This window comes from Galeopterus variegatus, unplaced genomic scaffold, assembly GCF_000696425.1.
Source record: "Galeopterus variegatus unplaced genomic scaffold, G_variegatus-3.0.2 Scaffold666, whole genome shotgun sequence".
Taxonomy (NCBI): domain Eukaryota; kingdom Metazoa; phylum Chordata; class Mammalia; order Dermoptera; family Cynocephalidae; genus Galeopterus; species Galeopterus variegatus.
The window spans coordinates 147,410-175,116 of record NW_007726777.1 but is presented as its reverse complement, the minus strand read 5'-3'; the positions used below and the strand labels follow the sequence as shown (position 1 = coordinate 175,116).

Below are 27,707 nucleotides of genomic sequence, written 5' to 3'. Positions count from 1 at the left end.
TGATGAAAAATCTTAAGAAAAAATATAAATCAACCTTCAAGGAGATTGCATAAGAAACCTTTATAACACATTCACTTAGACATGCTATTTCTTTAATAACTTTCACACAACCCTAAAACAATAAAGAGCTATTCTACAAATATCTTTTTCTGTACTTTGTGAAAAGTATTCATTTAGCTGATATCTCAAATTGTAACAACCAAGTTTGCGAAAAACTTGAGAAAATAAATGTTTGATATTTAAACACTTTAAAAAATCATAATCAAATTAAAATGCAGAGCAAGAGTAACAGAGTAAATACGAAACATCGAATCAGTTTTTGAAAATACTTAAGTCACAATCAGATTGATGAGTATGGGAAAAGTACTGTAGGGAAGCAGGCCAGGGACACTGCCCCTGCCAGAGTGAAGAATAAAGCTCCTTACCGACCATGGCGCTGACTTCCCCAGCCATCAGCCTCTCCACCGTCTTGTTGTACAGGTTCACGTCGATGATACCTTTGCGAATGGTCTCCCCTACTTTGGCTCCCAATAACACTGAGCCGGTGGTTTCAAATACTGAAGCCAGAATGCACGCCTGTCTCAAGGTCACCACACCAGAGCCCACGGCAGTGCCAAATGAATTGGCAACATCATTTGCACCAACAGAAAATGCCAAGACGAAAGCTATGATAAAACCCAAAATAACCATCCACAAGTACCCGTCCATGGCCATTTTAGAAAGTGGGCTCCAGGTACTTTTCTTTTGCGGAAATATTTAAGACAAACAACGCTTGAGGTTATAAACTTCGTAAGGCCGAGAGTTCCTGTAAACGGTGAGTTTGCTCTGGAAAGTGCTGGACAACGTTAGAGCCTGAACAAACTGCTAACTGCTGGTTTTCACAGTACTGTCAGTACCGTTCATGTGGTTGTGTTCAGTCAGCGTTAAAACACATTCCATATTTTTCCTCCCAATCTGGGAAAGCTGTGATGTCTCCTCCTGTAACAGAAAGAAAACAAAAGAAATCAATTACCCTAAGCAACCTGTAACAGCTTGTTCTTTCAGAAATAAATGTTTTAAGCCTGCTAATGGGATCTAACTTTGGCATGTGACAGATCTAACCATAAAGCAATTCATAGAAGATTATAATTAGGTTACCCGTCCCCCCCAACCAAAAAAAAGAAAAGCTGGAGGTTGAAGCATGCGAGTAATTACAGACTGATGACAGTAAGCCCAAGTTATGCTTTTTGTGCAATTTGAAAAACACATTTGGTCATTATTTTCAGAGAGGAACAATGACCTCAATGAGCAGAAGACAAAGAAATGAGAAATTCAGGTTACATAGCTTTTCAAATACTGTATGGGGAATGTACCTAGGCTCTTGGAAAAGTGACAACCAAATTTGGTATTGTGACTCCACAGGGTGTGGCTAATTAGCTACCTGCACATTTACGCATAAGGAATGTGCACTTTGCTGTGAGCACATCACATGAGTATCTAAAGAAAGTTTACAGGCTCTGGTACAAAGTCACTTATCCAGAGGGTGACAGAGGTGGGACCTGAAGGGCCTCAGAAAAGAACAGAGAAGGCTGGAGAATAAAGCCTGAGTCAGATCATGTCACTATTCCCCTACTTCCCATCTCACTAAGAAAAGCCAGAGCCCTCGTTATGGCCAGAAAGACCCTCACGATCTCCTTGTCCCGCCCCTGGCCAGCCCTCCCTTCCTCTGCGCCAACCGGCTGGCTCCTTGCCATTCCTTGAAAACACCAAGCACACTCTGACCTCGGGCCTTTCGCACCTGGTGATCTCTCTGCCAGGAGAAATCCTCCCGACAGCTGCACAGCTCACTCCTAGCTCCGTTTAGGCTTCTGCTCAAATGTCACCATCAAGCAACGACACCCTGACCTTGTAAAAAAGCAGCCCCTCCCCCATGCCATTACTCCGATGGAGAGGAGATGCCGCAAAATACACTCAGCAAGTAAAAATCTCGTGAAAAGCTTTGTAGCTATGGTATTCTATTACTACATAGTCAAGGTACAAAATCTGCATATTTCCTTTGAAGAGTATCAGGCACACAGGATGGTGCCTAGCGCGGTATGGCTCTTAATAAATGCTTACTGAACTGAATTGAATAAACACCACATCATATACAATATAATACTGTGATCAATCAACAATATTGAGAAAAAAAAAGCAGGACACAAAATTTTATATACATTGTGGTTATGGCAATGTAAAAAATACATATAAAAAGACCAAAAGGTAGTAAACTAAAGTTGTCACAGAAGCTGAGTTTGAGTGGTAGTGTTACGGATATTTTTCCTTTCCTCCCAAAACTGTTACATCGTGGCCACATGCTTTTCATTTGAAAATAATATATAAGAACAAATCGACAAACATAGACTGAGCACCATATAATCACCTTTATGTTATCCTTGCTACCATTTCAGCCCAGAGATTCCCTCTCCTACTTAGATCATCTTAGATAACTTGCTTCCACAATTATATCTGTTCTTTGTCTTTCCTCCTTCAAATTCATACCCTGAGCCAACGAGCCTAGGTCCAATACGCGTCTGCTTGAGAAGAAAGGCTTGCTATCGTCTCCTTTCCTTCCCGTGGTGAAAAGAGGAATGTCTGTTCCTCCTGCATGGAGGAGGCAAAGAGCACAGGGCCAGCAGTCAGCAGCTCTGGGTCTAGTGCAGCTGACCACTGGCCACACTCCCTGGGCAAGTCCCCTGAATGACTCAGCCGAAAATGGGGATCATGTATGGAGCCAGTTGTTATGTGCAAACTGCAAGTAATTAACGTAAAGGTCCCCGCTAAGTGCCAGGAATCAACCGTGATGACTATTACAATTCACAGCAGAGAAAGCCCTGGGGCAATGGTCAGGAAACTGGAGGCCTAATCCTAGCTCTGCTACTAGCTAGCAGTTGACCTTAGACAACTCACATACACTTTCCAAACCCAGTCTCATCATGTATAAAACGGGGATTGTGACAATACATATACTTTACCTATTACTGGGAGGATCAAATCTAATTAAGTAAAAGTGCTTTGTAAATTGTGGTTAGCCTAGGCAGACCTGAAGTCACAGGAAGAATAACACCTTGAAGTTCCAAAATCTTTCCAGCAGGATCTCTGTCCCTCAGTCCTATGCCCAGTTCCCTCCAGCAGTCACGTGGGTACAGTCTCTAGTCTGCTCCTCTTCCCCAAAGCACAAACCCTCGCCCGCCCTGTCTTTGCTTAAAGACAGACACACACTGTGAGTGAGAGGTGGAGGGAGGGGAAGAGGTAAAGAAAAGAAACGCTTCAAGGTGCCAAGAAAAAAAATCACTCCAAATGGTAAAGTCACTTTGGAAAACAGTTTCACAGGTTCTTACAAAGTGAAGCACACACTCACCACACAACCCAGCAGTCCCGTCCTGAGGCATGTGTGCCCCAGAGAAACGAAAACGCTTGTCCACATGGGAAACTCTCGTTCTACGTCTTGAGTGTGCTGGTGGTTCCATGACTGTACACATTTGTCAAAGCTCACAGAACTGTACACTTTATTGTATATAAATTATACCTCAATAAAACTGAGCAGAAAACAATACTTGTTGTAAAAGGTAATGTTCACTTTTGATATTTTTCCTTACCTACATTGCAAGCATTGTGTACCCTCCTCCCAGTCCCCTAGGATGTTATACACAGTACATAGTTTTAAAAAGAAAGAATAGTTCTCTTATTCAATGAAAAAAGGAACTTTCTACTGAGATACAGTGAAACTGGCCAGTTGAACCATAAGCTCCCGCTCAGGGACGGGTCTTCTCACCACGCCGAAGGTGACAGACAGGTCAAGGAGGGGCGGGCTGACCGCACTGCCCGTGTGGAGTGCCACAGGAAGGGACGAGACTCTCCGCGGCTGGGGATGAGAGAGCACGGCCTGCTGTGGGCTGGTGGCCACCCCGCCTTCCAGTCAGGGATGTCCCGCTTCCACAGGGAAAAGGAAGCAGGGTTTCCAGTGGGCACGTCTTTAACATGGCCTCAAGGCTCCAAAAGGCTGAAACCCACTCATTAGCACTTGAGTTTAGGGCAAATGTCAACGCTTTAGCTGACAATCACTCCTACAGTGACCACAGATTGAAGATACTTTAAATCTGGACTTGTGGGGACTTCAAACACCAAGAGCTTCAAGGAAGTCCATTAGAGAAAGTCTGAGTACATGAGGACACTGTAATAAAAGTGCCACCTTGGTCTGCAAGTCCAGCACCAACTCTAACCTCAGTGCTGTCGTGTTATCTCCCATAAGTACAGTCAGACAAAGCTGCAGTGTTCACTTTCTCAGAGGAAGGTGCTTGTGGCCTCGCCGGGCCGGGTCAGGGGTGTGGCAGAGTCAGCACTCAGTCTCGGTTAGGGCCTGGGCGTTCTTTGTGAAGTTAATCTCAAGAGTTCGAGAAAATGTGCAAGTAATTTGAAATGCTGACATATACTGATGTACAAAGATGTTTATTTAGTGTCATTTATTATGATCGTGAAAAAGGAAACCATCTAAATGTCCCCAGATGGGGAATGGCTGTGGGAATACTGGCAACTTGGAAGATGAAATGACCCTGGAGCTCTTCACGACACAGGAACACAGCAAGGCTAAGTGAGAAGCCAGCGTAGGAGGTGAGACGTGCCATGGGACCTCAGCGGGGTGTCAGCACTGGCAGTGAGACTTTAAAGAAACTCGCTCAAGGCAAGCAGCAGCCTCTCTGGTGCTCTTCACATTTTCTTGACATTATCCAAAATTTTCTACCACAGAAATGACCACTTTTATCATTGAAAGCCCTTTCAAAACATGACAAAAGAAAGTACATTTTTTAAAAAAGATAGGAATGTACCATCAAAATATGATTCGTTTTCTTTAATAAACAAAACAAATTTACCATGAATCTATGTCTTCAGCCTGAGCCTCTCAGGCAATTTTTCTTTGGGCTCACTACAAGACACAAAATCCATCATATATTCCTTTTGTTTATCTTTGTCTTTCGCTTTCACGGGTCCCCTTTTGTCCTGGCATCTGAGCACGTGGTAAGGAGCCTTCTGTTGCACGCTGTCTGCAGGGCTCGAGAGGCCCATTCCCAGCCCCGCGCGGACCTTCCCTGGGACGCTGCCTTCACGCCTCATGCTTCTCCTGAGGTCTGGCCATCAGGACTGAACTGCATAAAAAATGTGCAGATGGTGCCAAGTGCTCTGCAGGCCTCTTTTTTACTAAAACAGTATTTGAGGTTAGTGCTTACAAGAAACAACCTACGACTACTCTTTCATTCCTGTTTTGGGTTACAGAATTAGTCATAGAACATTAGAGTTTGAAGGGACTTTAGAAGTACTCTAGTCCAATTCCAGTCATTTTAAAGATGTGACTGTCATAAATGAAAGTAAGTTTAAGTAATGAGTCTGGAAATGCACTTTCTAGTTACTATTAGTCCACACCATGGTAGGAGGTACTCGAATGAAAACCATGTGAGAAACGAGGTAGAGACACTCCTGTGTGACACTCATCAGCCCTTCTTGATGAGATAGTTCCTATTTTGGGAGCTGAGATTCTTTGTGGTCCTGGCCCAAGCTGGTGATGAGAAGGGAGAGAGGGGTGGGGAACAAAGAAGATGGGACTGCTGAGAACGCTGCAGAGGCTTCATGCCCGGAAAGTTCCAGGATCAGACAATATCTTCAAGTCCTGCCAACGCTATTCTCTAGTCCAGCAGAGACCACAGGAGCAGGAGGAGGCAGCGCAGCCTGGAGAACCACGGAACTGCCCTGCAGGGAGAACGAATGGAAATCTCTGACCCTTTCCTGAGCAGGGCAATCACGGCCTTCATGAACTCATGGAACACGATCAGACTTATTTTGTTCTTTCTGAAGTTTCCACTGCGGATCCCAGGGCCCTGTCTTGCTATACTCACTCTCCTTCCTGCATTTTTCTCATTCTGACATTTAAATTTCTTTCCAGTGCATAAAGACTTTTTGTTATTTAGATGTTTTCCACACAGCCTTTCGCTCTCTTGGAAGGCATTATATAAATCTATTAAGTAAATATATTTTTAAAGGATAAAGAAAGAAACAGCAAAAATAATTAAAATGAGATAAAGTTAAAGGAGTTAGGGTGATTTTGGCCTGAAGAGGAGAGGGCTTGGAAGGTCCAACAGGACTTAGGTGGAAAAAAATTTTTTTTAAAGTTGAAAGGCTGCCTCAGGCAGCGTAAGCACCTTTTCCTTGGAGATGTTCACATGGAATCTGAATGACTGCATGACGGGGGACTGTGCGACAGTTTTTACTTATTATTTTCGTTCTAAGTTTATAATTCAATGAGTCCATGAGACCACTATACAAGGAAATACACACGGGCCACGCTTCACCTAATGTGACGATGTGGCATGAGGATGTGTCCTTCACATGAGGAGGACCGAATGTGGACGGGAGAAAAACATTCACGGCTGATGGGTTTTGCACAATGAAACGAGCTCCCGTTGGAAACGTGGAGTCACATGCAGTAGACATTTGAAAAACAGAACGCCACAGCGCTGCAGCGCTTGACGCACAAGTCACTTGAAAGCAAGGGACGGGGCAGCGGAGCCGCACCTGTCATTGCCACCCTAAGGCAGGAAGGCCGCTAGACACCCCGTCCTGCCTTCCGTGCGCACCACAGATGGACTGCCCCTAGAAATTCCAGGGGTTTTTTTACTCGTAACCAAAACTAGATTAATTTTTTGTGAGCAAATCACTTCGTGCACGAAACTTCTATCAAATGCAGACCTCGGCTCCTCTGCCCCATTCTGCGCGCTGAAGTACTGAGCTGCTTGGCTAAGTTCCATGAGCTACATGAGGGAAATGCTTCCCTTTCGGCCACAGTCTAAAATGGAACCGTGTATGTAAATAGATATCTTGGTTCTTACATATTTACTTACTAATTTTACTCTGATTATATTTAAGGCTCAATAAAAATATAGATGGTACTTATAAAACTTTGATTCTTGGTGCTATCACAGATCCTTTCTATTAATGCAACATTACTATAAATAGAAGAGTTGATAAATAAAGATTACTATCCTAACTATTTTCCATGCTCAGCTTACAGCCCCATATTTCTTGTTCTCATTCCAGAGATTCTTAAGCAATAGTTCTTAGGCAGCAAAAAAAAGCAAGAGAGAACAAATAATCATTAAATTGATTTAGCCAGCCTCCTGCACTTTGCTATGTGGTAGAGGCTGCTCAAGTCTCTGAAGTGCTTCCTCAGAAGACTGGAAACCTGAGTCAATTCCACGATAATTTGCCAAATTAGCAGTGTAAAGGGACTAAACAAGGCAATAAATTCACAAAATCGTTCATTTATTGGTAAGTCAGGTGGAAATTTAGCAGTTCTTCACATCTCAACGAGACTACTGAAATAGAAGTCTTTTTATTAAATTAAGAAACCATAAGCATTTGCTTGATGTTACCTTCAAAGAAACATGGAAATAGCAGTCAAGAAACATAACAGAGATAAGACATTCATAAGATTTCTTTGAAAACCATCTTCTCACCCTGAGAGTAGCCCGGCACTTGATCCCCATGCAGGATCGACATCCTCTTTCCTGAGCAAATTACTGACTCCCTTTACCTGTTTCCTCTAGAAAATTTGGAGCTAGGGTGGATGCTTTCATGTGATCTTACAATAAGTAGAAAGCAACCGGGTATGAGCTGCTCTTCTGTGATACCTTAAATCAGTTAAAAAAAATGTAATTATACTGCCTTTTATCATTACCTACTTACCTTTACCAGAGGTCATGCGCGCGTGTGTGTATTGAGATCACTGTCTCTTCCTTTCAGCCCAAAGAACTTCCATTAGTATTCTTCGTAAAGCGGGTGTGCTAGCAATGGATTCTCTCAGTTTTTATTTACTTGGAAATACTTCTATCTTGCCCTCACTTTGGAAAGGCATATAGGCATTCACTTTGCTGGGTACAGGATTCTTCCAGCACTTTTCCATGTCATCTCGCTGCCTCAGGCCCGCTGTGTCTGAGGGAGGTCAGCTGTGAATCCTAATGGCTGCTCCACTGTATTTGACAGTCACATCTCTCTTTTGCTGCTTTCAAGACTTTTTCTTTGCCTTCCAAACTTTTGACTATAATATGTCTGGATGTGGATCTCTTCGTGTTTATCCAAACCGGAGTCTGTTAAGCTTCTGGGATATGTAGACTAGTGTTTTTCATCAAATTTGGAAAGTTAAAATATTCTTGAAATACATAAAACTATCAATATTATTTTAAAACATTTCGGTATTTTTTTTGTTTTTTTCCTTTTTGTCTTTTTTCGTGTCCGGCAACAGATCACAACCCTCAGTGTCGCGCCCGTACCGGACCGGGACCGGCAACGGGATCGCAACCCTCAGTGTTGCTCCCACACCTCGCTCAGCCAGTGAGCGGGAACCGGTCTGTATGTGGGATCCGAACCCTCGGCGGGAGCGCCACCGCGCTCCCAAGCGGCGCACTGTAGCAGTGCACCACCGGGCCGGCCCTCGATATTTTTTTAGGATCCGAACCCTCGGCAGGAGCGCCACCGCGCTCCCAAGTGGCGCACTGTAGCAGTGCGCCCCTGGGCCGGCCCTCGATATTTTTTTATGCCCCTTTCTCTCTCCTGCTTCTAGCACTCCCTCTGGTGCCGTGTCCTCCTGTGGCCCTGTTGTCTTCATGCTTTTTCTTTTGGTTCTTCAGACTGCACAGTCTCTATTGCTCCATTTTCAAGTTGGTCGAATCTTTCTTTTGCCAATTGAGATTCACTGTTGAGCCCCTCCAGTGAGTTTTTCTTTTTGGTTATTGAACTTTTCAACTCCAGAATTTCCTTTTTTTGAAAAAATTTTAATTGGGGTAAAATACACATAAAATAAAATTTACCACCTTGACAATTTTAAATGCACAGCTCAGTGACATTAAGTACATGATCACACTGTCACAGCAACAATCACCACCATCCACTTCCCGGACTTTTCTCATTTGCAAAACGAAAATCCCACACCCCTTGCACAAGAACTCCCCATTCTCCCTGGCACCCACCATTCTGTCTGTTTCTATGAATCTCACTACCTAAGCACTACCTCACGTGACTGGAATCACACAGTATTTGTCCTGTTGTGACTGGCTTATTTCACTTAGCATAATTTCTTCCGAATTTGTCCAAGTTGCAGCATGTGTCAAAATTTCCTCCCTTTTTAAGACTAAGTAATATTCCATTGTATGTACGTATTTGTTTATCTTTCATCCATTGATAGGCATTTGGGTTACTTCTATTTTTTGGTTATTGTAAGTAAAGCTGCTATTAAAAAGGGTGTACAAATGTCTTTTTGAGATCATGCTTTCCATTCTTTTGGATGGAATTGCTGGATCACATTGGAATTCCATTCTTAATTTTTTGAGGAACTGCCATACTGTTTTCCACAGCAGCCTCACCCTTCAATTTTCCCCCAACAGTGCAAAAGTGTTCTGATTTCTCCATATCCTTGTCAACACTTGTTATTTTCTGTTGGTTTTCTTTTTTTTAAAAATATAGTAGCCATCTTAATGGGTGTGAGGTAGTATCTCACTAGGTTTTGATTTGCATTTCCCTAATGATTAGTGGTGTTGAACATATTTTCACATGCTTGTTGGCCATTGTGTATCTTCTTTGGAGAAATGTCTATTCAAGTCTTTTGCCCATTTTTAATCAGATTACTTATTTTTTGTTGTTTGGTGTAGAAGTTCTTTATATATTCTGGCTACTAACCCCTTCTCTGATATATGATTTGTAAATATTTTCTCCTGTTCTGTAGGTTGCCTTTCACTCTATTGTGTCCTTTGATGTACAGACGTTTGTATTTCTTATTAATTTTTTTTTTTTTTTGGCAGCTGACCAATACAGGCATCTGAACTCTTGATGCTGGTGTTATCAGCACCACACTCTACTGAGTGAGCTAACCAGCCAGCATGAAGTTCTTAATTTTGATGTAGTCCAATATTTTTACTTTTGTTGCCTGTGCAATATCATATCTCCATTTGTTTCTTTTTTATAATTTATACCTTTGTGAATATTTTCTATTTGATGAGTCATTGCTACCATACCTTCTTCTGACTATTTAAACATGGTTTCCTTTAGTCTTTCAACATATTTATAATAGCTGCTTTGAAGTCTTGTCTGCTAAGTTCAATATCTGGGTCCCTCAAAAGCAGTCTCTATTGCCTGTTTCCCCCATCCTGTGTATGTATCACAGTATCCAGTTGCTTTAAATGTCTCATAATTTTTGTTGAAAACTGGACTTTTTAGATACAATATTATAGCAATTCTGATTAGTGATATACCCACTCCCCTGGGGCTTTCTGTAGTTTTTTGATTGATTATTTGGCTGAGCTAATTCTATGAAGTCTACTTCACTACAGTGTAAGATGCTGATATCCCTGCTAGACTTTAAAATATTTTAGTCTGGCTTGGTAGGGATCACCCATGGCACACATAAGCCACTTACTAGTCAAAGGTTGTGTTTAAGCCCCTTTAGCCAGTTAACTTTCCACCCTCTGCCATGATGCGTGTGTGGTTTGGAGACTGCTTCACAGTTCAGGGAGGAGGGGCGGAGGGGAGGTGCAGGTGCAGAGGGCAGCACAAGGCTCTCTCTGGGGAGTGGAATGACTCTGTGTCCTGCCTGTGGTGGTGGCCATAAAACTCTGCACCTGTGTAAAAACTCACAGAACTGTATGCCAGAGAAAGTGAACTTTACTATGTATAAATTTTAAAAAGGTGGCCAGGATTAACATTCAGGAAAAGATACTTTTACACCTGTCCAGCTCTTACATATCTGGATCCAATTTGATCACTTGAGCACCTAGAAGTTCATGACTTAAGATTTAGTGCAGAGACAGAAAATAAAGTCTTTCTTCTGATACCACTGCCTGCTGATGGTCATCACTCCTCAGGACACAATAAAAATTACACTTTACAAAAAATCATCATCCTAAAACTTAATAGTACGATAATGTCAAGTTTTTATATCTAAGAGAAGTTTCTTCTGGGTTAGGCTTTGAGTCATTTTTCTTCAAGTAAAAATTCTGGACTTATTTAATTGTTACTGACAAGTCTCCCAGAGCCTGAGGACACTATGACTTAAAGGTCAGGGAAAAACCAAACAAATGTAAACAAAGGAAGAGATGGCAAAAATCAGGCCTGACAGAAAGAGGTGTGTGGATGTTCCACCTCGAAGTCCCTAGGGACGCTTCCCTCAGCAGGCTGAGGCAGAAAGGGACAGATCATCCTTGCAATTCTGTCTTCCTGTTCCAGCTGCCACTTCAACTTCACGTCAGATCTACAGCAACCACTTTTTCTTTTTAAAACCTTTATAACAGATTAGCTCATTTATAACTCTGAACTACCTCACCAGGTTAACTACATTCACATCTCCGACTTTTGCTTTTAGTCTTCAATGTAAAGACCAAACCAAACCAAACAAAAAACAAAAAGAGAAAATAAACTCAGTCCAAATCTTTAAACTGAGACCCATTCTCCTCTGCCTCTGACAAAGGCCACCCTCTTTCCCCTGACAGCCATGTGGCAGTCTTCCTACCATGTCAAACAGTCTACAGTGTCAGAAAATATTTTTTATCTGCTCTATCCCCCCTTTCTTTTTAGGGGGCTTCCCAGTACAGGAATGGAACCCTGGACCTTGGTGTTATCAGCATCATGCTCTAACCAAATGAGCTAACCTGCCAGCTCTCTATCCCTTTTAAAGAAGTAAAAAGATGTTTTCTTACTTCTTTTGAGACATTCAACTTGCAAAGAATTCTATTTACCAAATTTAAGCACCTATTTCTTCCATCTTGATGTACATTTCATACATCTGTGCTCACACAGCGTGCAGGGGAGCTTTGGGACTTCTTGGCAGCCCAGACACACTGATGTCCCAGGAACTGTCCCCTACAGTGCGCACTGAGAGCAACGCTCTACCCACTGAACGTCGGACTGCTTGAGCTGAAGGGCTTGCCCACATCTCTTTCTTTCCCACATGGAGATGGTGCAGACAGGAATTACATGACTAATCCCATCACAACTGCAGGAGAAAGAGACGGATGATAAAAAAAAAAGGGCGAGGATGAAAAGAGCAGCCCTGGTACAGATGAAGAGTGGTAAGAAGGAAACACGAAAAACCAGCTTTCCAAGTTCCAACTATCCCAGGAAACTCTTCTATGAGTAATAAAGGTCCTGAAGTAAAGGCTAGGCCAAAACATGGTGATACCTGATAATAGATTCCTTTTAGTTTCTGGAGGCACTTTGGTTTTAAATTAAATTTAAGGTATTAGTCCTGCTGAAAGTGGATTCAGTGTAGTCTCATTCTAAACCTCTATGCCCAAAGTAAAGCTGGTGACAGATTCCACTTCACTATAGGCCCGGGCTTATGAACATACTTCAAGAGAGATCCTTTAAATAACCGTCACAGTACTTATCCTCATGTGTCACCACACACAGCAGGTTGAAAGTGGGGCCTACTGCTTTTGCTCAAGATTTTCTTAAGTCAACTGCCACCAGCACCAAAACATTTACCCAAAATAACCTTCTGATTAAGGCCGCAAGGACATCCTAGCAGTAATTGGCAAAAATAATTGAGGGAGCCAGTACTCTTTTAAAGGGCTGTCACTTTTAGTAAACACTGGTGAGACACACTCTGATGCTACCGGGATCAGTGCTTTGGAAACAACAGCTAAGAAACGTTCTTTCCGTCACCCCTCATCACCGTCACTCAGAATATCACCTGAGTCTCCTGCATACGGCTCCACCATTCACTGCTCTGAACTTCAGATCTTAACACCAGAAGTAGCATTTTAATTGATTTTAAAAGAGGCTGGATTCCCCAGCTGCCTTCCTTTGCTCTCCAAGTAATACTGAATCTGTGATCCTAGCCAATTTGAAGCCAGATTAGAGTTCATTTAAGATCCAAAGAATTAGTGAAAGCAGACTCTTGCTGAATACCTCTAATACTGCAGAACTAACAGAAATAACCTTTAACATTAACTGCTACACATCAATTTGTGTGGGCCACTTCCCAAGAGCAAAAAGCCCAAGTCCTTGCTTTAAGAATGTCACATTTTTCCACTAAAAAATAATATGTACTCATATAAAAGATCTGAGAGGTACAGAAAAGTAGAAGGTAAAACAAGAAAAAGTGCTCCTAGCCCACTACTGCAAAATAACCACTGTTAACATTCTGGTGTACTAGCTTCATCGGTGTCGCTAGGCCACTTATGTAACCCCCTGAGAGGCCAATGCCAAAGTAAGTAAAACATAAAAGTCAAAATAAAAATGAATTAAAATAGCTACTTTTTAAAGAGAGAGTTTTTTATTATTACAAAAGTTAATATATGCTCATTGAAGAAAAAATTTAACATACAGGTAACCAAGAAGGTGGAAAGAATCACATACCAGCTCATCTCCTAGGGATAACCACTGCTATACGTGCGTTCTGCGTGCAGTATTATTTTTCAACACACACACACAGATGTGCCTCCTTTACAAAGGAGGTCACACACACACATGGTTTTAGTTTTACTTTAGCTTTACTCAGTATATACCTAATATAGTTTTAAGCAGCTGCAAAGGGTTGCATTATTATTTAACTGGTACCTTATTAGGTTGTTTCTGGAGATATTTAATTGAATTATTAGGTCAATAATTCTTACACAGTCTAACAATAAGTAAGACGGTTTTTTCCTGCCTTTCTCTTCAAGTTTAATTGCTTTGGCTGAACAACTATAAGGAGACAAAGTTTATCCCAAGCCACTTAACCACTCTTATTCTTAATGGCACATATGTGAACTAGCTATAGATTGACTTTAGAAACGAGACCATTTTCCAAGGAAGAAATACCAAAAATGAATGGCTATTTAGTTATTTATTTTTATACAGAAATGAAAATAACCTTTTGACTGCTATCATTAAAAACCAAATCAATTAGACATTCGGAATTTTCCCTATTGGATGTATGGTTATTGAGAATTCGCAGGTTTCAAAGAAACTATTTATATCCAGAGGTTCATTCAGACTGTTAAACATCAGCTATCTGTGCCCTCTGAACAGGTGAGACATATCTATCTTACCAGTGTGCAATCATGTTCACTGGGCCTCAGATATTCTGAAATGAAGGCGAATGTAGAAAATAACAGTGCATGCAGCTTAATGTCTGAGAGGTCAGTTTTCAAATGTAATGAGGTCCAAAGGTTGTTTAATAACATCAGTATATACACTTGCCACCTCTATCCCTCTGTGTCCCATTATAAGGCAAACTAGAGTCTGAACCAAACTCTTCCTGTCTTTTCTCACTTCAAGGAATTTTTAATACTCTGCAAATGTGTAATCAACTGTAATTATAAAACCAACAATTCTACCTGTTCTATTTTCAAGTACTAAAATATTAGAGCCACAGTTCCCTGGCTAGGGTAGGGCATATCTTTTTGGGACACAGCAGTATGCTACTTGTGTGACACTTTTTTTTTTTGTCTTTTGTCTTTTTCCGTGTCCGGCAACGGATCGCAACCCTCAGTGTTGCCCCTGTACCAGACCGGGGACCGGCAATGGGATCACAACCCTCGGTGTTGCTCCTGCGCCTCGCTCAACCAGTGAGCGGGAACCAGAGGAGCAACTCGCTCAACAAAAAAAAAAAAAAAAAAAAAAAAAAAAAAAAAAAAGATGCATTTGTATGATGTGCAAAAAAGTGGGGATGGGGGGAGATGAGCGGGGGTAACTATTTTGACCAGGAAGGGTAAGAGCTTCCACCTTCCTGAATCAAAATAATGCATTACATGGGAGAGGGCAGAGCCCCCATGGCCTTGGACACTTCAATTGAATAATTAGATATTTATTTGTATTAAGTGCTTCCTATGCATACCATTGGGCTATTTGCTGTAGATACAAAAATGTTGAGATAAAATATGTCACTATCCTCCACCTGTAGAGGAGACTCAAGCTTCTATATTGCCCCAACTTCTAGGGAGTCAGATGGGACTCCCCGTGACAAGGTGGGGAAGGGCATTTCTGCAGGCATGTAGGCCACCCACCAACTCTTCTGTTCCTGTGAGGTGACAGAGTTGGGAAAATGGGGTCAAGCCAAACTTTGCTTCCAGCTCCTCTCTTCTGAAATGGGCTTCATGAAGAGAGTGGCCGGCGGTGCCAGCAGTCTGTGACATACAGTGATCACGGGCTGACATCTAGGGGCCCCATGTGACTGCATACCACCTCTGCCCAAATGTCCCTTCAGATGGCTTTAGTAACATTGGGATAAAATATGGCAGGATATATCTGATAACATTATCTCATTTGATATGGGCACTGTCTCAACTACTGAGTGCAGAAAGTAATTGCAAATTTTTCTTGATTAATTATTAATCTTCTCTAAGTGACAAAAGGAAACCTAGAACAAGGTCAGAGTTAGAAGGGACTCTGAGAGGTCATTTTACCTCCTGACTTTGGAGATAATATTGAAAACATTGCAATCAAATATAAACCCCTTTTTAGGTGACTTCAGGAAAAAAGTTTACATTTTCCTAGCATCCTGTTTCCCCATTTTATAATTCCCTTCTTTATATCTCATCCAGTGGTCCTCAAACTTTACTGCACATCAGGATTACTTGGTGGGGCGTGTTAAAACAGATTGCTGGGTCCCAACCCCACAGTCTCTGAATCATTAGGTGGGGTTGGGGTTTGGGTGGGTCCTGATAATTTGCATTTCTCACAAGTTCTCGGGTAGTACTAATGCTGAGGGTAGAGGGATCACACTGTGGGAACCACTGTACTAACCTAACCCTCGCTGGACTTAACCTTCATATTCACAGTGGAAAGAGATGCTAGTTGGTTATCATTCTTTGGTACTGAGGCACGCACACTTGAATAACAATCTGAGATTCCCCCATCATTTTTTCCCTCCAGGCTAAATAATAGAAGTTCCCTAACTTCTTATTATAGGTATCATTTTCCAACTCTTTAATCATTTCTTTTTTGAGGTTCTTTGTTGAGCCGTCTCCAAGTTTCTTTTAGTTGTGAAGCCATGAACTAAACCCAGAACCTTAGTCAGAGACTAGCTGAGGTTGAGTATAAAGGGAAGAATGACTCACAGATCCGCACGGTCTCCTCACATTTCTAAATCTCCAATACCCACACTCGCATTACTAGCTCTTCTGATTCACGTTTTTCTGACTCCTTTATGAGCTGCAGTGATGCTTGGTAGACCTTCATAATACCTTTCTTCTGAGAAGCTAAGTTCCTTCTCTAAATAATTTACCAGCTGACTCAACACCCTACCCCAGTGCAGGGTTAAGTAACTTGTTCACCTGCAAATCTGCGTGAGAGAGAGGACAGAATCTGGGACTCAAATTCAGATGTCTATCTAAATACCACTTTATGGAGAAAGATGCTTTTTATATCTATTGGACTTTACATCAAGCTCCCCCCGTCCCCTGACACACACATAATAATAATGGTTCTTGGTATAAGTGAAACTACAGAGGCTTGTCCCCTTTGCAGGAGGCTGTACCAGAACTGTCGAGGTGGATGGGGCCCCAGGCCGGTCTCCGTGCTTGTCTCCAGTGCTAGAAGAGAAAGGGAGAGCAGCCCGTGGGACACAGCAGTCTGTCCTAATCATGTGTGGCAAAAGCCCAGATGAACTGAAGCCAAGGTACCCTGAACCCGCCCCACTCCATCTTGTTTCCCTTTTCTTTGTTCTCACATTCTTTCTTCTGCCAGTTTATTTATTGTATGTCAGGGGGCCCAGTTTCTGTGTACCGCCTAATTTTAGCACGTGAGTTCTTTGAGAGTAGGAACTATGCTTTCTTTGTGCATTATGTGTCCTGGGGGTGCTTAATAGATGCTAAATAATAAAGCAGTCCCAGTATTTCCCGATGAAACCAGCATTCCTCCCAAGGGCCATAGACTTGTGTACAAGACAGGCAAAGCTGAAGGCATCCTTCGCACACTGTTCCTTTCGTTTTAGATAAAACAGTTGAAACTCAATATAACAAAGACTCCTCCTACAAAATTTCCTTTTGAAAAAGATCATTCCAAGGATGTGATCACTGAGCATTCAGCTCCAAACCAAAAGGCAACCTGTTATGTAATGTAGTCCCCATATAGCCATACAGACAAGTTACCTATTAAAAACCTCATATGGATGCAGGGGATCCAGAGGAAAGGTTACTCTCTGCTTCCCTGAAAAATCCTTCAAAGCTTCAGGGCAGAAGGCTATTCTCTAGGAATAAAGTAACAGTAAAATAAACCTCCTGCACTAAGCAGCTGTTTTGTGAGAGCCTCTGGGTCTACAACTATTTTAAGAAGACTAGGATGAGAGGGCAGGCAGCCAGTGAAGCGGCTCAGAAGGACTTGAGGACAGATGTTCACAGGTAACTGCAGAGAGGGCACTGGCTGTGGGAGGCGCAGGTGTGCACCGTGCCCTGCTGAAACCAGGGGCTTCGGGACTCCTTCGCAGGTTACCAAGCTGCCCGTGTTTCTCAGTACCTGGAGCCCCCAGGTGAGCTCACTGCTCATAACCAGGTCATAACCAGTCAACAGAGTCTCTGCTTCAGAGGGAACTATAACCAGTATCACTTCATCGGGCATGCAGGATAAGAAGTAGCAGAGAGAATCACAGCACCAGCAAACATGAGAAACTGACACTTACACAATTAAAACCAGCTCCTCTTTCTTATATCACTCTCTCACAGCACATAAATCACTAAAACAAACACTCTGGGTATTTATGAGCATTCTGGCAACTCGTTCTAAAACATGTGCTCCCGGGGCAGGCCCATGGCTCACTTGGGAGAGCGTGGTGCTGACAACACCAAATCAAGGGTTAAGATCTCCCTTACCGGTCATCTTTTTAAAAAATTTAAAAAAATTAAAAAATTACTTGGGAGAGCGTGGTGCTGACAACACCAAATCAAGGGTTAAGATCTCCCTTACCGGTCATCATTTTAAAAAATAAAAAAAAATTAAAAAATTTAAAAAAAACACGTGCTCCCTTGTAGTAGAAAAGCCTACTGAAACTTCTTTCTGAAAAATTAAAAAATGGATATATTCTAATCAGCTTTTCTACTTTGCAAGACTAAAACCTATTATTGATCGAATGAATATTAGCTTGAAAACTAATACCCAATTACAGTGTACCTTTAAAAATACTCATTGCACTGACATTCTGATGACACCTTATTAACAATTAAAAGTAAGAATAAGAACTGTTACATCCTTTGGATAAAAGTATATTTTATGAAGCATATACTGCAAAAAAAAAAATCCCTTTTACTGCTGAAGATGATATTAGGTACTTTTCTGTTGTAACTAATCTGAACCTTCAAATTTCTCTTCTGCTCAATAAAAAAGTTTCTTTCTAAAAACAGCCTAAGAACTCAATTCTACTTTCCTTTCTTACATTCCTTTCCTACTAATGTACCACTGAAACATTTCCTTTCTTTGTTGATAGTTTATGTCATTTGTATTTAAAGTCAGAAATACATAATAACAAAGAAGTCTTTAAATAAAGCTCTTCAAAATGGGAAAGTGGCATTCACAGTACTAACTGACAACATGCCTCTCTCCTTGCTCACAGAGACAAAAAAGACAGGGATGCATGGTAAAAGCTACTATACCGCCAATTAAAATTGTTTCATCAAAATCAATGTTCCCAGAGCTGAAATAATTTACGTGTTCATTGATAAAGAAATTCCTTTCAGTTTCTGTGTTATAAGCAAGCTGTTTGGCAGGAAGTCAGTCTACTCCTAATTAAAAAGCACTTCAAACCAAGAAAGGTGATCCACATTTAATTTAAAATACTTGATATTAAAATCTTTTCTTCAGACCAAATTTAAATTGGTAATAACTTGTTAGATTAAGAGCAGTTAAGATTTTAAAACGTCATGGCCTTTGGTTAATTTTGATAACTCAATCTTCCAGAAGATGCTTTAAATTACTCTAAAACCTTTATCCTAAATTAATTTTTTAAAGTACTTCTCTTTAGGAATCTATTTTTAAGCACAAAATCATCCTTAAAAAGTAAAAGCTGTCCACCTATACTTTCAACAAAATTACATTGGATATTCCATTATTTCTACAGCATAAACTCATAGCACAGGGTATAACAAGAATCCACTTTTAACATTTTTTCCTCAAGGGTTAGGTTACCATAGAAAATAAAGCTCAATGACATGATGAAACATTTCTGTATTTACAAGAACCATTTCCATTAATCAAATATTTTAACAGATAAAATAAGCAATAATCTAGATTGCAAAAATAAAAATAAGAATAAATACTTTCTCTTGGGAAAACTGAGTAAGGCGGGTTTCTTACAGTACATTAAAAAAAAAAAAAAAAACTTTGCCATCATTCTTAGATTTCTCTAAAGTACCAACCCCAAAGCTTCCAGTTTTCCCAAGAGATAAAAAAATATTATGATAGTTACATTAGGAAGATTTAAGGAGAAAAGAACAAAGAGAAGTCTTAAAAAAATTCACCCCGTACTTACAAGTAGTTTCAAAGGAAATCTGAGCCACAATTCTTCAGAAGACTGTCCTCCCGATCATAAACACAATCTGAAGACTAAAATAGATATCCTATCACATTAGGCCGAGAAGTCACATTTCACTTACTAATTTCTAACTTGGTAAACAGTTTTACAACTCATAGAACAAACCCTGGCTAAAATTAACTGCAGCCGAGCAGCAGGCAGGAACACGCTGATTTGCATCATGTGTGCCGGGATTTATTCACTAAGGACAACATCAGTGTCCTCTTAATGGGAAACGTGGCCAAGGGGCGTGCCCTAGTGAACAATACAGAGCATCACAATTATGCTAATTATTGAGTTCGGTCCAATAACACGATCTTCTTTTAAGTGGTTTTTGCAAGTACTGACAAAGAGAAAGAGTAAGCTCTTTTTCGCAACAGGCATTTGCTTGATTTTTAAGCACATTCAAATCAGACAAAACTTCGGCAACAAGGTGGCAGTGCTCTTCACAAGGAAAAGCAAAGTAGAAGGACATGATGTCAGATACTGAAACGGTACGATCAGATGTGGCACTATATGAATTAAATAGACACCGATACACATACGAACAAGTCTATTGACAAGTACCCTTAAATAAAAGCTTTTTCTTCATGTAATGAACCTATTTCACTTACTTGCTCTCTGGCTTTGTCTTCTGCACCTCCCAAGGAGTTGCTATGAGGACACAGGTTTGCTAATAAATTACAACTAAGAACAAACATCTCAAATATTTGTAAAAGGCACTGTCCTTGGCAAAAAGCACTTTGAAGTGCATTTAATTGCTTGGCTGGCTGGAGCTGAAAAAACTGTCCTCTATAGGTGACTGACCATCTACAAAGCATGTTGAAACTCAAGCTAATGTTAAAGATCCCATGTATACACCTGATATTTAAAAGAAAATGAGGACATGAAACTTTCTTTAGAAAAAAAGAAAAAAGCCCTTAATAAGTATAACTTATGTCAAAGACACAGAACTGCTTAGTATCTACTCAAATGGTTGAGACTAGTTTGCTTAAGACATTTAAGTTCTGATGACATATTTTGCTCTTACTGGATACTTTATGGTAAAGATATCAAAGCACTTTACAAACATCAATTAAACCTCCAAACATCTTTGGGAGATGTCTTTTTCTTTTCCTTTTTCTTTTTTAAGAAAATAGATAAGTGAACAGACATGGGGTAATTCAATGAGTGGGATCAACACTGGATGACCCAGGTCTTCCTAAGCCCTCCATAACATGTCTTCCACATTAACCATTCAGCTACAATCCTACAGATCCTTTCAGAGCTATCTGGTTTCCTAACTTTAAAGTGTCATATGTTGGGCCGAGCCCATGGCGTGCGGCGCTGGGAGCGCAGCAGCTTTCCCGCCGCGGGTTCGGATCCTATATAGGGATGACCGGTGCGCTCATAGCGCTCACTGGCTGAGCGCAGTGTGGCCGGTCTAAAAAATAAAAAAATAAAGTGTCATATGTTAGTTTAGAATTCAGGAGGTTTATTCTACTCAACTCCCAAATCCCAAGTCTGAGCTCCAAGGGCTTAGAATACACCCGTTGACTCTCTACTGCAGGCAGGTGTTCCGCAACACGGATCCTACAACACAACCATGCCCACACAAAGCACTGCCCATCTGCAGCATGCACACCAAAAGTTGCAGATGGGTGCCTTTCATTGGCATGGGCTGGCAACCACCAGCATAATCCCCGCTCCTGTTGTTTACAAAAAATGCTGGCCTGAGATTCCACCCCACTTTCCAACCTGAGGCTGGCTCCCCTCTACAAAGTGATAGCTGGTGTCCGCATCACTCCAACCCAGAGTCACTCCATGCTGAAAGGAAAGAAGCTAGCATGAATCAAAGAGGGCTGACATCTGATTAATATAATCATTCTCAATAATCCACAGCAAACTTACTCTGGGACTCTTAATACCAAAAGGAGACATTGTGAGGCTATTTTTGACAATTATTCTTATCCTGTTATGTCATGGTTCAGTAGAAAATTCTCTAATCCAAAACATTATATCTGCCCTAAACCAGAAAGTAAAAAAAAAAAAAATGCAAATATATCAAGTTAACGTATGCATCAGAGTTTGTACTGGAGAGGAACAACTTGATGTCTGAGGGACGCTGCGTTCCTCACACTGAAGGCAAGGGACCCTGAGCGATTCTCCAATTCCACATATATCAAACAGGCTGAGCATGACTCTGTTTCTTTCAACAGCAGCCCCACACCTGCTCCAAAATACAAGAGCCAAAACCTTCCAAAGAAAATAGTGTATCCTCCAATTCATGAGTCCCTCTGTTGCTTCCTTTTCATTAGTGAAAATAACTTGAGTCAACTATACTTTCATTCAAGGCATACTTAAGGCAGTAGAGATAAAGCTATGTGTATCATCAAAAGCAGGCAAATTCTTCCTACGTGTTCTCATGAATGCTGGTGGTGGGGAGTAGGGACGGGTGATGCCATGTGAGTGGAGGTTGGCATGCTATGGATCTCTAGTCCAATAGACCCATAACATTTTTTAAAAACCTACTGTTTTTAAGAACTCACACTAACAAATTAACCTGGATTCTGGTCTTCTAGGACAGTTACAAAAATAATTTTAAAAATTTTAGTAGTTATTTTTTAAAAAGCAAAAATGAAGAAGTGAAATTAATCTTAATAACATACTTTATTTCACTCAATATACCCAAGATACTATCATTTCAACTCTAGGACAGTTACAAAAATAATTTTAAAAATTTTAGTAGTTATTTTTTAAAAAGCAAAAATAAAGAAGTGAAATTAATCTTAATAACATACTTTATTTCACTCAATATACCCAAGATACTATCATTTCAACATGTAATGAATATAAGAACTATTAATGAGATATCTTACATTCTTCTGTTTGTGCTAAGTCTGGGAAATCCAGCATGTATTTTATAATTAGTTCATCTCAATTTGGACGATTCACATTTCAGGTGCTCATTTAACTCTATGTGACTAGCAACTATCATATTGAACAGCTCAAGTCCAGAAATACCTGACAACAGTTTTCTACCACATACACTCACATGAACATGTATGCGACATGTGCTCACTCACATACACTCAACAAATATAAATGAAGATACTGTATTCCCCAATACAATTAAAGGATTTAAAAAAATCCTAGTTTTTGTCCTCAAAGAGCTCAAAGTCTAGAGGTTTTGCATTCTTAACCTCTGAAACAACATGCAAATGTTGTGTTCACTGTGTGCATTTTTTCAGAGCAATAACTTTCTTTATAGTTTTATCAAAGGGGTCTGTGACCCAAGAAAGTTAAGAGCCGTGAGACTAGCCTAGTGGCAGACAGCGGGAGAAATGAAAGGCTAAGAAAAACTGAGGAACTGAGACAGACAGAAAGAGGGAAGACACCATGTAGAAAGGGGAAAGACAGGGCTAAAAGGAAGGTATATAAACCAAAAGCACTGAAGAAGGGAAGAAGAAAAGAACTTCATTCCTAGGCATACAATCCAGTTATAAGACCATGCGGCCCACAGTGGTATATTCCAGGTATTGTGCTGGGGATGCAGAGATGAATGACAAGGTCTCTGTGTTCACAGGGTTCACACCTCAGTGAGAGGAACAGACTTACCCAGGCAAAGACGACACTGGTGACTATGAGATGCAGTTCATGTGCAACTGCTATGAAGGGGCACACAAGAGGGACACAGTTCATTTTTTAGATAAAGGTTATCTTCTGGTGAAATTTTACATATATGTTTTAGAATAACCCAAGATTCTGAATTTTATTTTGGAACCTTAGAAGAATCATAGATCACGAAGAGATCAAGTATTTCAAAATATTTAACAATTACATCTGGAAATAGCAGTAAGTTTCTACTCTAAGATACTTACCATCTTCAAACTAAACCTGGTCATTTGGTCCAACAACTGATGGTGGTAGGGTAGGGGGAAAATCTAGGTCTCACCATTGTTCCCAGTTTTTCAGAGGATGACATAAAACACTTAAAGCCTTCAAAAAAATGAATGCTGAAGAAAAAACCCCTGTCAACCCATTAGGGAAGAAATTCTTCTTTAGATCATAGCTATGGAGTCAGAAAGACCTGGGTTCAAAACAGTCCACCGCCTACTAGCTACTGACCTCAGACAACTTGGTTAACCTCTGTGAGTCTGTTTCATCACCTGTAAAACAGGGATAATAATGCCTATGTCAAGGGACAGTGTTAGAGTTAAATGACATGACATACAGCACTGGCACATAGGAGCTCTCAATAAATGGTCCTCATTATTACAACCACACCACTTCCAGCATCAGCACAGTACCTGCTGAAGGTCAATTTGGAATATTTACTGAGTGAGGATTAAAGGCTCCCCGCTTTTACAGCTCAAAGCTTCAAAAAATAAAAAGTTGAAAGGAACTTCAAACATTGTTAAGTATTTCAAGGAAACCCAGGGACTACATAAACTCTTAATGGAAACTCTGTTGTTATGACAGCCTGTTTAATTTTTCTCTATTATATAGCCTCATATCCCCAGCCTGAGGTTGAATCAGAATTTAGGGACACTGACTAAATAATACAGACAAACTGAGTATGTTGGTTGCCTGTTGCAGTATCGACCCCCTATTTGTTCCTGATTCCCCATAGCCTTACCCCTAGGTGTTCCCTTCCCACACTGACTCCGTGCTTGGCCAACAGGACAATAGCAAACAGACACTGACTAAATAATACAGACAAACTGAGTATGTTGGTTGCCTGTTGCAGTATCGACCCCTATTTGTTCCTGATTCCCCATAGCCTTACCCCTAGGTATTCCCTTCCCACACTGACTCCGTGCTTGGCCAACAGGACAATAGCAAACGTAAGCCAGGGCTGTGTGAAGTGCCAGCCCACTGTGGCTTGCACTCTCTTGCTGCTCTTTGGAATCCTGAGCGGCACACATGAGCAAAGATGGGCCATCACTGCTGAGGCCCCCAACATGTGAGTGAGACCCCCATAACCATGGAGCCCCAGCTAGGCTGCCAGCTAACTGCAGACATTAGCCAGCCTAACTCAAGCCAGAACCAGCCAGGTGCCCTACAGAACTGTGAGACTAAGACATGTTTGTTTTTTTAAGCCACTAGTATTAGATGGTTTGTTATGTAGCAAAAGCTCACTAATACACATACCTTCAAAAAGTCCTCCACGCTAGCCTTCTGAATGATTACACTGGTGTAATCCACAGCTATTCAGTCTGTCTTAATACTTCAAAAATGGATGAAGAATACCAATTTACAGAGAACTCTACCTCTAAAAAGAATAAACAGTTTTTCCTTCAGCATTCCATTTTTGTAAGCAACAAATTTAAAAAATATATATGTAGTAGCAAACTCAAGAGTTTTTTAAAAAACTTTAATAGCTAATTCTGCATAATTTTATGACATAATTTATATAAGAACTGAGAAAGTCAAGGCAGCATTTCAATTGCTGTTGTTTGAATACTTATTTTAACATAGTAGATTTTTAAAAAGTATATTAGAATTCTGTTGGAAAATTTCACAATTTCACAAATTTTACTATACATTCCCAAAAGTCATCCATTTAACAAATATTTGTTAAATAGTTGATTGCTGCCATTATGAAACTCCCAAGCAATTGCAAGATTTGTATGAATGGCAGGTGCCCATGACTATGGCAGGTGCCCATGACTACAGCAGGAAGCGGTATAAATGGCAGTCCTGCCTTTAAGAGGCTTATAATCTGATGAGGCACGTGACAGTACACACAAACGCTTTACCACGCGAGAGTAGCATCCCAAAGGGTAAACATTCATTCCTTTAGGAATATGAGAAAAGAGGACGAGGCTTCCAGTCGAGTTAATCAAGGAAGGCATCACCGGGGAAGTGACATGAGAACTAAGCCTTGTGCATGCCCACGAGCGCGCAACAGCAAGAGGATGTGAAGAGCGCTGCACAGAAGCGAGAACGCTAGCGGGCACAGGGAGGGGAGAGAGCCGTGCTGCGCGTCTGCGGACAGCTTGGATTCCCACTGGAGCTTCATCAATTAATAGCTGTTTGACTACGACTAAGTTGCTTAATTTCTCCACATCTTGGCTATAAAAGTATCCAGCGAAGAGTACGGAGTCTACAGCAAGATTGTCTGGGTTCAAATTCCAGCTTCATCACTTTACAGTTTTTGACTTTGGGCAACTACTTACTCTCCCCGCGCCTTGGTTTCATCATCTTTAAAATGGGGATAATAATTACACACGCCTCATAGGGTTATTATGAGGATTAAATGAGTTTATATTTGTAAAGCACGTAGAACAGTACCTGGCATGAATATAATCAGGATGGAGAACAGTGCCTGGTATAAACATTTTGTTAAATAAATAAGTTAATCCACATATTTATGTGTACACCACAATATAGATATATAAATATAGATAATGAACACAGATACATAGATATAACTTTATCACCAATGACAGTAGAAAATACTGAACTTATTTAAATCCCCCCCCCATCCCTTTGCCTGGAGCCCATAGAGATTTGCACTAGAGCACAAGGGTCATGCATGTTTCACACTCCCCAACATCAGCCTCCACTCAAACAGTGGCTGTCCCTCCCCTACTTTGAATCTAGGGGCTTCCTTTTTTCTCTTGATGCAACAATTCTGTACTTGCTGATATAAAATGCTAGACTTGAAATTGCTTGAGACAGACAAAGCACAACCACCAGCTTCAAAACAAAGAAGCACTAATATGTCATATGACAAATACACCTTAAATGGACAATTAGGCATAGGCTTATTAAGTGTAACCTGAACTTCTATAATTTATTACTATTCATGCTAATCTAAAATAAGAGACCTTAAATGTACTGTAATTTGAGATTTTAGAAAAAAGTCAAACATTAGATTTAAAGCCACAGTTACTCAAAAGGTAGGTTGACAAAATCCTCCTAATTCCAGACTAATTTGGCTTGAAGTAAACAGAAAATACTTTTACTTATTTATTCATTTTTTGGTGGCTGGCCAGTACAGGTATCTGAATTTATGACCTGTAGTCTGCTGTGTCAAAATAAGTAACATTTTCTTGCAATCTTATTTAGACTATTTCTGTGTTAAGTTGTACTAAACTGCTAATCATAAACGTCCACTTCTCAGTTTACTTCATCCAATTATAGAAAAATTATTAAGAATCAGGTAACAAGCTACTGATTTCCCAAATCTTTTGGTACTAATTAATATTCGTTATTTCAATCTATACTGCATCACAAGCAATCAAGTCTGTTTCAAGAGCACTTACAATCTTGTTTGGGTAAAGGCTACCCTACTTTCTAACTTGAAATTTAAGGCTTTATGAGGAAAAGAGGGTTGCAGGAGCGTACTTTAATATGGCTATACTGCTGGAGTTAATCAAATCCCAGCTCTACTACTTACTAGCTTTTAATCAAATCCCAGCTCTACTACTTACTAGCTTTGAGAGCATAGACAAATTATTTAGCAGAATGGCCTCTGCACATCTGTACAGTAAGAAAAAGGCTCCTCCTAGGATTGTTGCAAAAATGACTCAGTGAACATAACACACTCAGCAGTGTTTAACACTGACTTTATACACACACACACACATATGAGGGGAAAGACTTCCCACGAACTCTGTGAAGTCCCCTCGTGTGTGTGTGTGTGCACATACATACAAATATATCCTGTACAAAGTAACAGCAAAGGGAAGTCCTGGTGAAATCACCTGTACAATCCACTTTGGGGTTCTGGGTTCTTAAGTTCCCTTGCTATCTTTTTTCAGGTGGACAGAGAACTTGCAGGTAAAGACTGAAAGGACCCTTATAACAACAGCTCAAAGCCACCAGTTTTACTATTAATAATTTCAAATATATCCTCCTGGCTCCTGCTATTCCACTATCAAATCCCTGAGCATTTGTAAGATTTGTTTGCCAGGTAGATGGTGAAGTGTGTGGTAGAAAACAGCACTTGGTCGCAATTTACCAAGAGATTTGGGAAATCAATAATTTATTTTCTAATTTTTAAGTTTTGCTGTAAATGGATATAATCTGTTCCCAACCAGATAGATTGAGAAGTGGTCATTTTTTAGGGTAAGCAGTTCGAAATTGAACTCAAATTAAAAGAGATGAAATATTCATAAGAGATTCTAATTGCACTGGGCTACAGGAAACTGGCAGGTGGCTAGTTTCAACAAGGGGC

The 27,707-nt window shown here is 40.6% G+C and overlaps 1 protein-coding gene across 4 annotated transcripts in view; it reads right to left on the bottom strand.

Annotated features, from left to right (window-relative positions):
• The window catches only part of SLC20A2 (solute carrier family 20 (phosphate transporter), member 2), a 96,386-nt gene that overhangs the window by 43,867 nt on the left and 24,812 nt on the right, over nucleotides 1–27,707 (bottom strand). For 3 of the 4 annotated variants that reach the window (XM_008571198.1, XM_008571200.1, XM_008571199.1), the window contains one exon: nucleotides 426–978. In XM_008571198.1, coding sequence (XP_008569420.1) covers nucleotides 426–714 — 289 coding nt within the window. In that variant the 5' untranslated portion in view covers nucleotides 715–978. Of the gene's footprint in view, nucleotides 1–425; nucleotides 979–19,498; nucleotides 19,944–27,707 lie in introns of those variants that run through there. The other variant, XM_008571201.1, reaches the window with a different exon arrangement.